This window comes from Labeo rohita, chromosome 6 (assembly GCF_022985175.1).
Source record: "Labeo rohita strain BAU-BD-2019 chromosome 6, IGBB_LRoh.1.0, whole genome shotgun sequence".
Taxonomy (NCBI): Eukaryota; Metazoa; Chordata; class Actinopteri; order Cypriniformes; family Cyprinidae; genus Labeo; species Labeo rohita.
The window spans coordinates 1,597,838-1,616,641 of NC_066874.1; the positions used below are offsets into that span (position 1 = coordinate 1,597,838).

General features: G+C 34.9%; 1 protein-coding gene across 1 annotated transcript in view; it reads right to left on the bottom strand.

Moving 5' to 3' along the window:
• The window catches only part of plxna1b (plexin A1b), a 142,251-nt gene that overhangs the window by 88,790 nt on the left and 34,657 nt on the right, over positions 1 to 18,804 (bottom strand). Inside the window, exon 3 of the mRNA XM_051112164.1 lies at positions 18,002 to 18,184. Within this exon, the coding sequence (XP_050968121.1) occupies positions 18,002 to 18,184 (183 nt within the window). The remainder of the gene's footprint in view (positions 1 to 18,001; positions 18,185 to 18,804) is intronic.

Sequence of the window (18,804 nt, forward strand, 5' to 3'; positions counted from 1 at the left end):
AAAAACAATGCATTAAGAGCCGGGGTTGAAAACTTTTGAACAGAATGAAGACGTGTACATTTTTCTTATTTTGCCTAAATATCCTATTTTTTCATTTAGTACTGCCCTTCAGAGGCTACAGAAGATACTTACATGCTTCCCAGAAGACAAAATAAGTTACCCTGATCTTCAAATTCCAAAAGTTTTCACCCCCGGCTCTTAATGCATTGTTTTTTCCTTCTGGAGCATCAGTGAGCGTTTGAACCTTCTGTAATAGTTGCATATGAGTCCCTCAGTTGTCCTCAGTGTGAAAAGATGAATCTCAAAATTGTAAGGTGTATGCAAACTTTTGACCTCAACTGTATTTCTTAATGCATCCGTTGCAATTAATTTTTGATTATTATGATTAATTTTAATGTTTTCTATGTAAAGCAGTGAAATTATACAATAGTAATCCTGCAATATGTAATATTACTAAATAAAAATAATATTTTAATAACTAGTAATAAAAACACTTCCTAAAAAAACATTTAATATTTTATTTGTTTACCTTCATCTCATGTGGTCACTAACATCAGAGAACCACAAACATGAATATGCTTATATTGGATAAATATGCATAAACGACCCCAGAAGATTCTTCAAGTAAATATGTTAACTGAAGGAGTTTCAGAAATCCCTGCATTAAAACATTAAAGTACAACATACTTAATCCCACATTTCCGCTATTGCATGTGTTTGAGCATGTGCAGATTGACAGCAGATGGTTGTATGTATGAACTCCTCCATCACACACACACACACACACACACACTCCAGCAGAGCAGATGACCTGTCTCACTTCATTATACCGAGACAATACAGACACACACAGAGAGGAGTCTTCATTTAGCTGCTGTGAGATGTCTGTTAGCATGGTTTAGCAGTTCGTCTCTCACACTGTTCCCTACATTCGTTCTTAGTGCTCCTCTGAGAGAGAAACGCTCAGACCGGAGCGTGAATCCGGCACAAGAGGACGAGGTCTCTCTCCTCGGGGTGTTTACAGGCCCTCTCAACCCTGTTTGCTTTATGAACAACAGAAACGCTTGTTTTCCACCGTCTCTCAATAGTTTAGTCTGCTGCTGAACTCTGATCGATGTTTTCTCCTCTCCTGAGACAAATGAGGCATCAGTAAAGCACTGGTCCCAATGGACAGATGTAAAAGACATGAAAAACATTTGCAGGAGGAAAATTTAACGCCTCTAAACTCAACCAAACATATGCATTAGAAAGACAATTACTGATTTTTGAAAACTGTGAAAATTTGACCTGTCTTTGTAAATGAACTCTTCATTCATTTCTATTTTTAAGTCAAAATGACAATAATAATAATATTACAATAGAAATACTTATTTTGCTAAATACTTTTAATAATAATAATCACATTAAAATAATATTATTTAAAAATATTTGTTATTATTGTTGTTATTATATTTTATTTTATTTTCTTATTATATATTTTTTATTTTACAGTGAGATTAATATGACAAGAGAAATATTCATTTTGCTTAATATTTTTATTAAAATATTTTATTGAAAAAATATTTTATTAATGACTATTATTATTATCATCATCATCATCATCAATAGTAAAATAAAATTAGTCATATAATGAACTCGTCATTTATTCTTCATTTTCTATTTTCAGTCAAAAATTACAATAATATTACAAAAGAAATACTTATTTTGCAAAAATACTTTTAATAATAACCACATTAAAATATTATTTAAAAATATTTATTATTATTATTGCTGTTATTATTTTATTTTCTTCTTATTATTTGTTTTTATTTTACTGTGAAATTACGACAGAAATATTTATTTTGCTTAATATTTTTATTAAAATATTTTATTGAAAAAATATTTTATTCATGACTATTACTATTATTATTATCATCATCAATAGTAAAAATTAAATTAAATTAAATTAAATTAAATTAAATTAAATTGTGCAACCCTACAATCAAACACAGCAATTCTGTATTAAAAAGCCCCTTTTTACTAGCGGTGTTTGTTAAATGTGGCATCAAGTGTCTAAAACCACTAGCTGATTTCATTCAGCTTCATTTACATATTCATTGGTCTCTACATGTGGCCCCGTCACTCAGCAGAGCATGATTTGATTTTATCCATCAGGAATTGATTGGAAGGTTAAAAGTGTCTCTGCACATTATTCTTTGGCATAAATAAAGCAAAAAATGTGAATTAAAAAAGCAAATAGGGTCAGTTTTGATTCCATATTGACATGATGAGGTCATGTGACTGCTATTTGACATGATTATCATGGCATTCATTGTGCTGTAGTGTGCTTCATGTTTCACAGAGCCGGTGATTGTAATAATCACACACGTGTTCGCCGCCGCCGAGGGGTTTGACCTCGCCTGATGGAGGGCCACAAACTATTACAAGCCTTTTCTGCTAAGAGCAGAGCAATTGAAAATCCATTCATCCAACACACACACACATACACACACACACACACACACACACACACACACAGCCTCCATCTGCAGCTATTGGCCCACTAAACAGCACAATGCACACACACCATCACACACACACACCATCACACACACACACACACACACACACACACACACACACAGAGTAATTATGACAGAAGTCAAGAGTGTGTTTGAGGGACCCGTCTTAACTGCACACTCTCACACACACACACAGTGTTTGAACTATTACTATGTGGACAAGAGCCGGTTCTTGATTCTGATTGGTTGAGCCACATTCGAAGCTGTTGTTAATTACTCTACACACATACACCTTTGTTTACATTTGTGAGTTGCTCAGCAACCACTTTGTTGCAACCACAACTGTTTCTGAGAAACTACATTGTTTGGCGGAATAATAATGTTTTTATTAATAACATTATATTTATTTGCTATGTGGAATAACCGTTTTATAAAAGCAATAAGCCCCGTGAAGCCGTGGTTTACAGTGAATTTAAAACACTTCTCGCCATGCCTAACAACTATTATAAATTCACTGTAAACCACGGCTTCTTGGGGTTTACTGCATTATTAACACTTTGAATTTGATTTTTAATATTAACAGATTTCATTTTTAGTTTACATTTTAGTCATTTAAGTGCTTTTGTCATTTTATTTATTTATTTATCTTTATTATTTTAAGTCCAGGTTTAGTTTTTGAAATTTTAGTATGTAATTGTTTTTTTCTTTTTTTGAAATTTTAATCATATTTATATTTTATTTCAGATTTATTTAAATTAACAAACCTGATTCATAGCTTTAGGTAAAGTTTTGGTAGGTAATAATAATAATAAAAATATTTTTTGTCATTGTTTTATAGCATTGACAAATAAATCACAAGCTTTTGGTCAAATTGTGAAGCCCTACAAGTAAAGCACGTAAACCTGCAACCTACAAATGAAATAAAATGAAATGAAATGAAATGAAATAAAATAAAATAAAACAAAATAAAATAAAAATAAAAAATATTTACATTCGCAATCACAATTTATATCAGAAAACCATTCAATTTTTTGGTCAAATCATGCAGCTCAATACATCGAACTGATTCAATATATGCCATCAAATCGCATTTGTGGTTTAGAATATACAAATACATACTAGTTTTAGCTTTTTAGTTGTTGTTGTTTTTGATAGTTTTAAGTTAAGTTTTGGTTACCAATATCAACACTGGACTATATTCAGATGGGACTAGTTTTCTCTGAGGTGTTGAGGCACATAGTTTCCATCACATCCAAAACATAAACATCCTTGTTTTTCCTCACCCAACTGCTATCAAAACTACAAAGAAAGCAAATTACTGTTCTTCTCCATTCCTTTTAGAAACAATCCAACCCGGATAACAATGACTGTGATTGCGGCACTGCATATTTCTCCTCAACACTGCATTTATTTACACCTTCATTGAATACTGAAACAAGCTTTATTTCTCATGGTGCACACGCAAACTTTTCTTTTAGACTACAACTGTGTAAACGTGAGTGAAATCAGTCGTGCCACACATCCCTATTTTTCACACTCCTCTTTTCTATGGGTTACTCCTTAAACAGGGCGAGATGAACAATCAAGCCCAAATGACACACACACACACACACACACAGTAAATCCTCTTTTATCCCTGACTGAACTCGTTCTCGGGTGGCCTTGACCGCTGCGCTCCGTCAGATGGCTCTTTTGGCCCTGATGTACGGCTCCGTTGGGCTGCCAGCGCAGACACGGCTCTCTAATCAAACTATGGATTTAACATTCAGTCAGCGGCAGCGAACGAACACTCAGAGCACATCCATCGCCAGCAGAGCCTCCAGAATCACACCAGAAAAATGAGCCCCACGCACAATGTTTGAGCACGCTGAGCGCGCTTATACAGTCCTTCACGTGATATACTGCGCTCTCAAACGCAGAGAGACACTCAGTCACTCGCGTCAATGGACTACATGAGTGTACTTCATCTGAACGAGCAACTCAACGTCCTCAGCACTTTACAAAACTCATCATTCTGACCCTAAAATAACACTTCATGAGCCGCATTTGGAGCTGCTGGAGCACATCAGCTGACTTCATATATTAACACACATGTAGAGAATATCAGAGACTTGGGTCAGTACACAACCACATAGCAACACTAAAAACACTTATACACCTTTACTGCATGGCAACAAACTAACAGTCCACAATGCCATAGCAACCACATAGCAACACTCTAAAACCATGCATACATCCACAACACCCCGGCAACCCCACAGAAAAATACTAAAAAACATTTTTACACCTTAACCGCATAGCAACAAACTAACAAGCATCCACAAAACCCTAGCAACCCTATAGAAAAATACTAAAAAACATGTATACACCTTATCCGCATAGCAACAAATTAACAACTGTCCACAATACCCTAGCAACCACACAGAAAAACACTAAAAAACATTTTTACACCTTAACTGCATAGCAACAAACTAAGAACCATCCACAATACCCTAACAACCACACAGAAAAACACTAAAAAAACATTTTTAGCAACACACTAACACTTGTACACCTTAACTGCATAGCAACAAATTAAAAACCATCAACAACACCCCAGCAACCACACAGCAACACACCAAAAAACACTTAATCAACTTAACCACATAGCAACAAACTTGCATCCATCCACAATTCCCTAGGAACCACACAGCAACACACCAACACTTATATAACTTAACTGTATAGCAGCAAACTAACCACCATCCACAATACCCTAGCAACGACATAGTAGCACCCTAAAAAGCACCGTTACACCTTAACTGCATAGCAACAAACTGACCATCCACAACACTCTTGCAACTGCTCTGCAACACACTAAATACACTTTTACACCCTAACCGCGTTGCAACAAACTAACAATCGTCCACAATACCCTAGCAACCACATAGCAACACACTAACACTTATACACCTTATCTGAATAGCAACAAACTAACAACTATCAACAATACCCTAGCAACCACATAGCAACACACCAAAAAACAACTTAACAGTTGAAAACACACAGCAACACACTTACACTTAGACACCGTAACTGCACAGCAACAAATCAACAACTATCCACAATACCCTAGCAACCACAACTCTTTAAAAAAAAAAAAAAAAGTATACACCTTAACTGCATAGCAACGAATTAAAAACCATTCACAATACCCTGGCAACCATATAGCAACACCCTAAAAAGCACTGTTACATTTAACTGCATAGCAACAAACTAACTATCCACAATAACATGTTTACACCTTAACCGCATAGTAACAAACAAACAACTATCCACAATACTCTAGCAACCACATAGTAACAATAATAAACTCTTTTAAACCTTAACCGCATAGCAACAAACTAACAACCGTCCACAATACCCTAACAACCACACAGAAACACACAAAATAACTACACATTGCAGCATTTGCAAAGCAACAACACCCACAATACTCTAGCAACCACATAGCAGAATGCTCAAAAACACTTATGGCAACTGCATGGCAACAAACAAATCTATTTTATCTGTTAAATTTTTTCATGCCAATTTGACCTCTTAAGAGTCACTCATGAATTGTATTAATTGTGGTAAAAGTGCAGTAATGCACATCCTCTGTAATACGTGAGAACCAACCAGGCATCATTCAGAAATATAAAGGCTGGGCCGTAATCCTGTGACTGTGGTTCCGGTTTCAGATGCAGATATTGATTGGTCTGAGGTGGAGCTCAGTAACACACACACTCATGCATTAATATTTAATTAAGGTTAATCCTGAAACATAAACCTCTCGCTGGGCGAGACACATTCATTATGATTACAGTCAGTGAGGGGAGGCGTTCCAGGACTGCAGGTACGGCACAGCGCTCGCTTTTCACCACGCGTGTTCACCATCACACGCGCTTCACGTGAAAAACAGCTCAGGTTCAGCTCTGAGTTTAATAAGGCTTTGCGTTCAGAGAGAACTGAGTGTGATTGCAGCGCTAGCGGCCCCACGAGACACACACAGTAAAAAACAAAGCTGGTGAGGGTCTAATAAAGCAGGGCATGCTTTACTGCTGCGGCATTTTCCCACTAAACCCCGATTTCCACACACACACACGCAGCTAATTAACTAGCTGGTAAAGCTGCAGTCGCTGCACTTCTGTAGCCTTACACGCGTCACCAGCTTCATTCTGACACTATTACAATAACACACACACACCTCAGAGAAACACCTTGACACACAAATACTGATTAAAATGTCAGAAGAGCTGGGAAAATCTTTACATGCAGTGTGTGTGTTATTGAGGCAACTGTGTTTCTTTGTGCGCGTTTGTGTGTGTGTGTAAGATGTGATTTCATTTCACTTGAAGAGGCTGAAGTCAACATAAGATCCCCTGAAGTTACCATAGAAACAAAATGATGAAAAAACACACAGAGTGGCTTATTTAGGATGGACAAATGTGCACAGGTGCATCCTACTAGACAAAACAACGTATATGAGGAGATGTTTCCTATCTAGATGTAACAGATGAACCTTTGGCTTTATGCAAAGAACACAAAGTTAAATGTTATAGTGCTGCAGGAAGAAAAGATGGTATATTTTAAAGGAGAAGTTCACTTCCAGAACAAAAATTTACAGAGAATGTACTCCTGGTTGTCACCCAAGATGTTCATGTCTTTCTTTCTTCATTCGTAAAGAAATTATGTTTTTTGAGGAAAACATTTCAGGAATTGTCTCCATATAGTGGACTTCAATGGTGTCCGCAAGTTGAATGTCCATAATGCAGTTTAAATGAAGCTTCAAAGGGCTCTAAACGGTCCCGGACAAGGAAGAAGGGTCTTATCTAGCAAAACTATCGGTCATCACGTTGAAGTCCACTATATGGAGATAATTCCTGAAATGTTTTCCTCAAAAAACAATTTCTTTACGAGAAAGAAAGGCATGAACATCTTGGATGACAATGGGATGAGTACATGATCTATCATTTTTTGTTTTGGAAGTGAACTACTCCTTTAAAAGTGAAACTGGGAAAACATAATCAGCTGGTCATTATTTCAAACAAAACCCTAATTAGAATCATCTTTTCCTCCCCTGACTGTACATTATCACATGCATTCATTACTATTTAGTAGACAGATACAAATGAAAGTAAATCAGTAAATCAGTTTCATGCATGTGCATCCAGTTGCACAATGTTTGCATGGTAAACTGTCACTATTTCAAAATATTTAAGTGCTGAAACTGACCAAAATTAAGAATGTATTACACAGAACTGTATAAAAATATTATTCATTAATACATTTGAGTCATTCCATGTCAAATCAACCAAATTTCAAAAACTTCCCTGGCTCAAATTTTTGATTTTGCTAATATTATTATAATATTTTTTTCTGAGGCAAGATAGACATGTAAAGTGGTGAAAGCCAAAACAGTAAATGTCACAGATGAATATTTACTGAGTAATCCACTATTTTGTAGAGGGAGGTCAAAATGGCCATTTTTACCTGAGATTCACAGTCAAATTACGGGGGGTGAAAATGACTTCAGAAAGATGGCAGCATCATAATGTTATTTTTACACAGAGATTGGTAGTTCTATTAGTCAAATCTGCTGACTTTTGCAATCTGTGTTGCATTATGTGCCAATGGTGACCATTCAAAAATTGGTGAATGTTGAACAGTTGAAACATTTTTTTGAATGGTGACCATGTTTTGATAGATACAGTTCTAATTTCAACATTATTTCTTCTTCGGACATTGTTTTTTTTTTTTTAATAAAACAAGTCTTAGCTGTATACAAAGTGACCAACATTTGGTTTTCGACCACTGAAAATGAGTAATATTCAACAATCTGGACATGGAGCCTCATTGAGATTCCCATATCTCTGGACCTGACTGATGTAGGGCCTTGAAAATTAAGATTCCAAAAGAAAGGTTCATGAAGAACTAGAATCTTAAATCATATTGCAATATCTTTAATACTTCTTGAGTTACAGGCACGCGCACTTTGGAAAAAATATTTATGGCACTCAGGCAGGTATGTTCAATGCATTTGTCTTGACAGAAGGAAACGACGTACATCTCTAGTTTCAACATTGTTCTTCAGACATTCCTCTTTAAAAGAAATTACATATTTTTTTCAAACTGACCCACATTTGTTTTTTTTGACCACTGGAGATGTGTACATTTTAATGGTTTACTCCTGGAGCCATATTGAAATTTCAATATCTCTGGAACCAAATCTCATAGGACATTAAAAAATAAAGACGCCAAAAGGAAAGTTCGAAAAGACCCAATATCTAAAAGGGCATTAATATATCTTTAATACTTCTTGAGTTACAGGCATGCAGACTTCGGAAAATAACTTGAAAAGTGCCGTTTCCCCATTTTTGAACGGTCACTATTCGCACATAATGTAACAAAGATCACTGAAGTCAACAGATTTGACTAATAAAACTAACAAACTCTGTGGAAAAATAAAATAATGATGCTGCCATCTTTCTGAAGTAATTTTTACCCCCTCTAATTTGGCTCTGAATCTAAGGTGAAAACTGCCATTTTGACCTCCCTCTACAAAATAGTGGATTACTCAGTAAATATTCATCCATGACATTTAATATTTTGGCTTTCATCATTATACGTCTATCTTTTTTCAGAAAAATACTAGCAAAATCAAAAATCCATTTATTACAATTTATTATTTATTAAATGCAGGGTTTTGTGAGACCAAAAATAGATCAACTATTAAAACGTAAACATTAAAATGAATTTTAAAATAAAAAATTAAATTATAAGGCCTTGTTAAAAAAAAACAAAACAAAAAAAACATTTGATTTGTCTGCCTGTCTCACATGATCATTAACCAACATCAGAGAACTATAAACATGCAAACGTTTGTTGAAAAGCTAGTAATTAATTAAATCACAAAAATGTAATATTAATTAAATTAATTAAAAAAAGAAGCATACAAAAATTCAAATAAAAATAATTAAATATTTGCTTTGTTTACCTGTATGTCATTTGACCATTAACCAACACCAGAGAACTGTGAATATGAAAATGTGTTAATTACTGAAAAACGTAAATCTCAGTAAGGACTTCAAAGGAGGCTGATTAACCTCCTAAATTCTGTGAAACTCTAATTCTGTGCATGAAATCATGCGACGTGATCCAGTGCAAAAGGGGGTAAAAAAAAAAAAAATAGAGGGAGGAAACGGATAGTACAATAAAAAAATATATATATATATATATATTGTAGGACACAACTTGCGCATGTGTCTAATACATATAAATTATCCACACCATCCGTGAATAAACCTTCATTCACATAACATCTCACCGCTGAAGATCATGTGACCTGCTCAGACAGAAAGTCACACAAACATGTTGTTATTGTTAGATTTCACACACCTACAGCACAAAAAAACACCTCAAGTGTCACCCAAGTATAACTCTTTGAGTGTGTGCGTGATGTAAAAGCTCTCAGAGGCCGTCCGTCCGAGCGGCACGTCATGAATATTTCAGCACATCTGAAAAGATGACAAGCTTTCTCTCTCCATAACTCACCCGTCCTGTCCTGTCTCACTCTCTGACCACAGACAGAAAAACTGAATATATTTAAAGGTCAAAGAGAAAATGTGTGGTTAGTCTGACTTTCACCCTATTTGATACTAAGCCTGAAACAACACAACACACAAACACACACTCACAGATAGACAGACAGATGTGTCTTTGTGCTCGTCCTCATGTCTGAGTGTGTGTGTGTGTGTGTGTGTGAGGTGATGAACACTGGGCTCTTTGTGAGATGGTCTTGAGGCATCCGAGTGTATGTTTAGGACATGACCGTGGGAATGTTCAAACGGGAGCATCCAGTGGCATATGATCACCATGTGACAGTTGTGCACACATTTACACACACACAGAGACAGAGACAGAGACAGAGACAGCCGTCTACAGCTGTGGTGACACTACACACTCACTTTAAAAAGCTGGAGCATTTAAATGCATTGCATTCTTAGTGCAAACAAGCCTTTAGACTGAATTTATAGACTTAAAACCTGCATGACTGGCAGCGTTGAGTATCTATGAACTATTTTTGAGTGTGTGTGCGTGTGTCAATCAGCACGAACACCATCAGCGCTGGCGCAGAGACGCTACCGTGAATGAAAAGAAACGGAGCATTAACGGAGATGATCTTCTCATTCATTCTTCTGCATGAGATCCTCTTAAAGCTCCTCTAGTTCATGGAGACTGTAATTGAATTTACATCCTACATCATGAAACATAATCGGCAGAGCACAATGAACCTGACAGCTGTCAGAGATCCAATACTGCAGTAATTGTACTTCATTACTACACTTAAGTATTATTTTGGTGAACTTGCACTTACGATACTCCGTCAATATTGAAACTGAATACTCTTAGTCGTTCATTGCCAGGAGGCATAAAAACCATACTATTTCTCTTCAGAGTTTCAATTAGACTTCCAAAGAACAAAGTGCTTCCATCTCAGGTCATCATGGTTCAAATCTTTCCACTTTTACAATATTCGGCTAAGAAGCCAGTCAAACCACACTGACATTTGAACTGTACTGACATCATATTACCATTTAAAACATCAGTTTCAGTAAAACCTGTAATTGGTTCGGTTCTCTTCTGCTCTCCAAGGCAAAAACACAGTAAAAATTGTCAAATATTTTTACAAACTAAAATAGCCGTTTTCCATTTGAATATATTTTAAAATGTAATTTATTTCTGTAATCAAAGCTGAATTTTCAGCATCATTATCATATCATTATGTGTCACATGATCTTTCAGTAATTATTCTAATATGCTGATTTGCTGCTCAACAAACATTTCTGATTATTATCAATTTTGAAAACAGTTCTGCTGCCAAATATTTTTGTGGAAACAATGATACATTGTATTTTTCAGGATTCTTTGATGAATAGAATGTTCGAAAGAACAGCATACATTTGAAAAAGGAATCTTTTGTAACATTGTAAATGCCTTAACTGTCACTTTTGATCAATTAAAGGTATCCTTGATGAATGAAAGCATTAATTAATTCATTAATTTCTTTTTTTTTTTTTTTTAAGAATAATAATAATAATATTAATAATAATAATAATAATAATAATAATAATAATAATAAATAAAAAAAAGAAGAAAGAAATTACTAACTCCAGACTTTAGAATGGTAGTTAGGGCTGCACGATTATGACAAAAATAATAATTGTTGATTATGACCTTAAAATTGTAATTGTGATCATCACAATTTACACTGAATGTTTTGAATAGCTTTATACCATTGATGGAAGCAACTGAATTCCATATTTTTATATGTAGTTTCTTAAAAAAAAAAAAATAAAAAAAAAAAAAAAAGCAAAAATGTAAAAATTAAAACAACGAGAGAAAAAAAAACAAACCTTAAGATAACCTGTAGGAACACTTCACACACTCTCTGAAGTGAATTGTTTTATTTTTGTTTTTTTGTTTTTTATTGTGCCTTTGAACAATTACATACTTTTACATCTGTAATTGTGATCACAATCAGACATTCGATTAATTGTGTAGCCCTAATGGTAGTGTATAACAAATTAAAAACCGCTCAATGCACATCATACACAAAAACTGCAAAATAAGACGAACAGATGCTGATTGTCATAACGTACACGTCGCCATCTGTAATAATCCATCACTGCCTAATCTACACTGATGAATCAGAGTAATATAATCAATAATCATTCAAAAGCAAACATGTCAGAGTGGATCGGTGTGTTCACGACGGAGCGTGTCTGTATGTGTGTGTGTGTTCTTAGCCAGATCTCACGCTGAGACACTAATTACAGACGTGTAGAGCTCAGCAAAACACACGCAAGAACCAGCAGTGCTGCTATGTGCACACGCGTGTGTGTAATTAACCTCCGCAGCTCCGATCACAGCCAACTCTTTGAACTGCATGTAAGAGGAGCGATAATACCGAATTCCTCTGTGTGCTTTGATCCAGACCCGTAACTACAACCCGCTGTATTCCCAGAACGCATGAATCATACATTTTTTATTATAACTGTCTATTTCTACTGTTTTATTAAGTCAAATGTCACTCTTACTAGTGCGCAGTCATTTCGTTTTGATGCATTTTACATTTACATTGATGCATTTGGCGGATGCTTTTGTGCAGTCGATGCATTCCCTGGGAACTGCACCCATGACCTTGGTGTCGGCAGTGGCATGCTATAGTGTCTGAGCCACAGCTGAATAAAATTTCTCCTGCCTGATAATAAAACAAACATTCGAATTATAAATAATATAAATAATAAAAAAAAAAAATAATAATAATAATAATAATAAAAAAAAACACACATGCTTTGAGTACAAACAAGTTTAATATTAATTATTAATGTACTTAATGTATTTTGACTACTTTTTAGATTTCTTTTTGTCTAACTTGTTTTAAACTTGCAATTAAATGTACCGTATTGATATAAAAAAAGCAAAGAGAAAGAAAATATAGTCACGTTTTTGGTATCAACATCATAAAATGCATTAAAAAAAAAAATCATTAATCCAAAGTTTGCCAGACTGGGCCTAATGGGCTTAACTGCAGTGGGTTTTTGAGTTGATTAAGAGGAAAAAAACAAAAAAAAAAAAAAAAAACACACAATTAATTAATTAAAAAAATAAAACACTTTTAAAATGTCAGCACTTAAACACTAAAAAAATATTTAATATACATAACTTGTAATAAATACTTGATTTTTGGAATTGGTTTATGCAATCCAGACATGATGTAATACACAGTTGAGGTCAAAAGTTTACACCCCCCCCCCCCCCTTTCAGAAACTACAAAATGCTAATTATTCCACCAAAATAAGAGGGATCAAACAAAATGCATGTTATTGTTTACTTAGTACTGACCTAAATAAGACATTTCATATAAAAGATGTTTACATATAGTCCACAAGTGAAAATAAGAGATTAACCCTTTCTTAATTCTTAATACTGTGTTGTTACCTGAATGATCCACAGCTGTTTTTTGAACAGTTAAACTGCCTAAGTAGGTAAAATAATTAACATTTTGCAGATTCTGAAAGGGGGGTGTAAACTTTTGACCTAAACTGTATATAAAAAATCAGTTTTAATGCACATCAAAATAACAAAAAGCAGAATAATTGTCAATAGTTTTAATGACAAAAAGTATTCAAAATGTATTATTTAACTTACAATCTTTAACTTGGTTTTTCTGCTGCTTGAAGAACATTTCGAGATATCTTCACCATACAAACGGTTGTCGAAAGCATTGTATTATAACATAGAAACATATGTGTGAAAGTGTGATGTGTTTTCTAAACAGACAGTATTTTTGGAATCAGCACCCCAAAATTTGTTCAGCAAACATGATGCAGTGCAATGCAATAGAAAACACCACTAATAACAGTGATTTAAACTGAGTACAAGCATTCAACCAGCACCACTGACTATTACTGAAAATTATTATTAGAAAGAGTGAGCAAGACAGAAACAAGCAAGAGAGAGAGAGAGAGATCCAGTGTCTCTATAAACTATCATCTGTTGAGGTCGTAGAGGTCAACAGGTCAGTGGGTCAGTAGATCAATCCTGAGCTTACAGGAAGTTTAACATCTAAAAACAGCAAAGCTTAAATCACCCCTCAGGATTAGAGTCTGATGACACATTATGCAACAAAATCAATGTTTATATTCATTTTGCTTTATGTTTGACACTGAATTCAGGGCGTGTGGTAAAAGAGGACAAACAAACACCTGCTATTGACACTCAAGACCAGAAAAGCTCAACGGAGGAATCCACTCACAGACGCCGCAGTCGTTTGTATGGTGCCATAATTAACAACATTATTACACAGAGAGAGGAGGCTGGATGACTTTACTGTGAGTTCAGACCGCAGTGTGTGTGTGTGTGTGTGTGTGGGCCCAGTTGGCTCGTCCATCTGTTGTTGATTTGACCAGACTGAATCGTCTAGCGCGGTAAACCCAGACGGAAGGAGCTCAAGACGGGTTCCTCGTGCCCAGACGTGCCCTCCGCTGCGACGCTCCAGATCAGCGGGATTAGTCGGGGTTCAACACCGCCAGACACTCGCCACCATCGACCATCTAAAACACTCTTAACCAGGCATGACATAAAGCCGTTTACGCCGTCAAGTAACTTGGCACTTTTCACTAAAGGTGAAAAAGCAATCACAGCAGTTAATTTTTCAAAAATTGACGGGTAATATTTAGTCGTGTGGAGCTACAGAAATGGTCTGTGTGTAAAGAATTAATATGGAAGAAATTGCTTTTAGTATCTTGTCGCTTTGAGGTGTTGTGCCTGGTTAGAACGAGCCGGTTGACTTCTTGATGCTAACTAATTAACTAACTCTCAAAAGACAGAGAAAAACAAATTTGAGGTGCTTTCTGAAGGCAATTTATTATAAAACAAGCAGCTAAGAGTATGTATGGGAGCAGTGGTCAACCGATATAGTTTTTGATGGCCCATATAAAGCCGATATATCGGCCATCAATATATGATATGATATATATGATATCACACAATTTAATTTAGAGGTTGGCAGTCACTGTAATTAAATGTATATTTCTTTAATATAATATTTACTAAAATTAAAATAAATAATTTAAAAATGAATTAAATTGACAAAAATAAAACAGTTTTTAAAAATGTAGTTAGAAATACAAATCAGTGTTTCTAACTTTTATTCTAACTTATGAATTCTTCATTCAAAATAAAAGTGCTTACGACACTTGCCCGATTAGAAAAAAATATCGGGCAAATAAAAATGCCAATTATCAGCTGATATATCAGTCAACCATTTACTATTAATGCACAAGCGAACACTGACATCTTGAATATGTGATGCTTCCAGTTATTTTAGCTGTACAAATTTTGCCTGTTTATGGCTTATATAAAGTTGATATATGATATCACAATTTAATTTAAAGATTAGCAGTCATTGCAGTTAAATGTATATTTATTTTATATAATATTGACTAAAATGAAAATATATATATATATATATTTTTAAAAATTAATTAAATTGATGACAAAAATAATTTAAACAGTTATAAAAAAAAAAAACATTATATTTCTGACTTCTTTTATTATAACTTGTAACTTACTGATTCAGAATAAAAGTCCTGCTTACAACACTTATCCTATTCGAAAAAAATTATCGGGCAAATAAAAATGCCAATTATCGGCTGATATATCAGTCAAGCACTTATTTTTGATGCAGGATTGGACACTGGCATCTGTATCTTGAATATGTGATGCTTCCAGTTATTTTAGCTGCACAAAATTAGTCTGTTTATGGCCGATATAAAGCCAATATATGATATCACACTATTTAATTTAAAGGTTTGCTTACATTTCTTTTACATAATATTGACTAAAATTGATAAACAAATAAATATATGTAAATAATTCTAACTTATAACTTCTTGATTCAAAATAAAAGTCCTGCTTACACAACTTATCTGATTAGAAAAAAATAAATAAAAAATAAAATAAAAATGCCAATTATCAGCCGATATATTAGTCAGCCACTTATTTTTAATGCAGAAGCGGATGCTGGCATCTGTATATTGAATATGTGATGCTTCCGGTTATTTTAGCTGAACAACATTAGTCTGTTTAAGGCCGATACAAAGCCAATATATGATATCACACCATTTAATTTAAAGATTAGCAGGCAGTCACTGCAATTATATGTATATTTCTTTTACATAATATTGACTAAAATTAAAATAAATCATTTTAAATAATTCTAACTTATAACTTCTTGATTTTAAAATAAAAGTCCTGCTTACAACACTTGTCTGATTAGTGGGAAAAAACAAAACAAAATATAAATAAATAAATACAAATAAAAATGCCAATTATTGGCTGATGTATCAGTCTACCACTTATCAATGCACAAGCAAACACTGGCATCTTTATCTTAAATATGTGATGCTTCCAGTTATTTTAACTGCACAAAAGTAGCCTGTTTGTGTCAAACTATAAATAAACAAACAAACAAACAAACAAACAAGCCAATTATTGACCAATATATCAGTCAACATTGTTTCGATTTATAATCATAACCACTTGTTTGTGCTGCAAACAGTTTTATGATTTACTGCACTTTATTCTTAGTTATGCAGCACTGAATGAATCAGAAGTCTGGCACACTCACAGTGAATGTCTTACTTCTGCACTGAAAACTAAGGTGCATAAGGGAACATGAAAACATGCAAATTACACATCAACAATAGTGGCCGACGTCCAAGATCTCAAAGCCACATCAACCAATTTCACACCAACCAATTCAACCAAACTCTGATGCTGAACTGATTTTGTCTCACAACAAAAGCTTAAATGTGAAAAGGTGAATTGAAAACAACAAAAGCGAAAGATTATTTGTGTAACTGAAGACACACTGCAGTGTGAGAAGAGCACTTGTGTGACTGACTCTCATACATAACATTAAGCTGCTGGATATTTCATTCATATCTTCAGTCCGCCTCTCAGGGATGGACAGAGTCTGTCCTCCATTTCACATCTCAGCGAATCCATCATGTGAAGCTCCAGTGAGTCCTTCCGCTCCTGCGAGCCTCCAACACACACACACTTACACAAGACACGGTGAAAGCACCTCATTCTGAGCTCATCATACACACACACACCTGATGCATGCTGTACATTTCACACTTCAAAACCACAAAAATGAGCCACGGTGCTAAACTACCTCTAGAATACTTGAGCCATTGCACACAGGTCCTCTAGCATCCAAAATGCTTCATAAATCTCTCAAACTCCAGCTGTTACTCAAAAAGACTTACAAATGACAATACAAGGGAGAAATATCAGCCAATATTTTGCATCATTGTCTGATAATACAGCACTCACCATTATTATAATCACAGATATATCGGTTCATCGCTACACAGGAACATGAAGGGTTGGAGGTCTGAAAACCACTTTCCACAGCACGACAATGTAAATGTCTTGCAAAGTTGCAACAATGAAAACCACAATGCAACGCCTAAATCATCTGCAAATGTCTGTATAGATTTAACATCTACTTACAGTCCCAAGCATGACTGAAACTCATCAGCATTCATCACTGCATAATGACATGCTTTCGTTTTTAAAAGCAACGTTAAAACAGCATTTGCCATTGTTAACTTTAACCAACAACTCACGCCTAAGCGATATTACATTAAAAGAAACGTTTTCAGAAGCAGAGCAATTCGAGGAATCATTAAGACACTAAAGTGGATTAGTTTTAATTTCACATTCACTTTAACTAGTTGGTTGATAGTTTCCATTTCTCACGGCCCAAACAGTTTTCCATCATATAGTAACAAATAAATCACCAACATAAATCTGTTCAAACTACCATTTTCTAGCTTTCAACAAGGTGCTAAGTCTATCAAACAGAGGTTTTATGAAAATCAAAAACAAAAGATGACTCTTACCTTCTTCATTCGGCCGTTGCGCGTTCCTGCGAAAACCACCGTGTTCCCGCGGTAATCGTAAGCAGCTACCGAAGTCATTCCGTCATCCTTGTCTACGAAGAGCGGGATGCCCTCGATAGTGCTGGTGCCCCCTAGAGGCTGGTTAAAATCCTGACCGCAGAAATTATCGTCGATCTGGAGAGGCTGGAACAGACAAACAGAGGGAGGGTTAGAAAAAGGGACTCCACCTAAAGGTCATTGGCTGGGTATGACGGACTGTCAGGGTGGGTTTTCCTTAAAACAATACCAGCGGAAGTCATACACACACACACACAGACACACACACACACACAGTAGTAAGGTTATTTATCACATGGATGTCAAAACGGAAAACCAAGGTCACTGTATTGCAGGAAACCCTGGAAAGGTGACGTGAGGACGTGAAAATTTGTGGGAAAAGGCTCTAATAAACATTTACGATACTCTAATGACTAATCTACTGTCTTTTTTTTTTTTTTAATTTTCCAACAGATTGCCAACAAGTTATAATAAATAGACTAGTGTTCAACAGATTTTTAAAAGTTTTTGAAAATTCTTTTGCTCACAAAGACATTTACTTGATCAAAAATACAGTAAAATTGTGAAATATTATTGCAGTTTAAAATATCTGCTTTCTGTGTAAACAGATGTTAAAATGTAATTTATTCCTGTGATCAAAGCTGCATTTTTAGCATCATAACTCCAGTCTTCAATGTCACATGATCCTTCAGAAATCATTTTAATATGCTGATTTGCGGCTCAAGAAACATTTCCGGTTATTATCA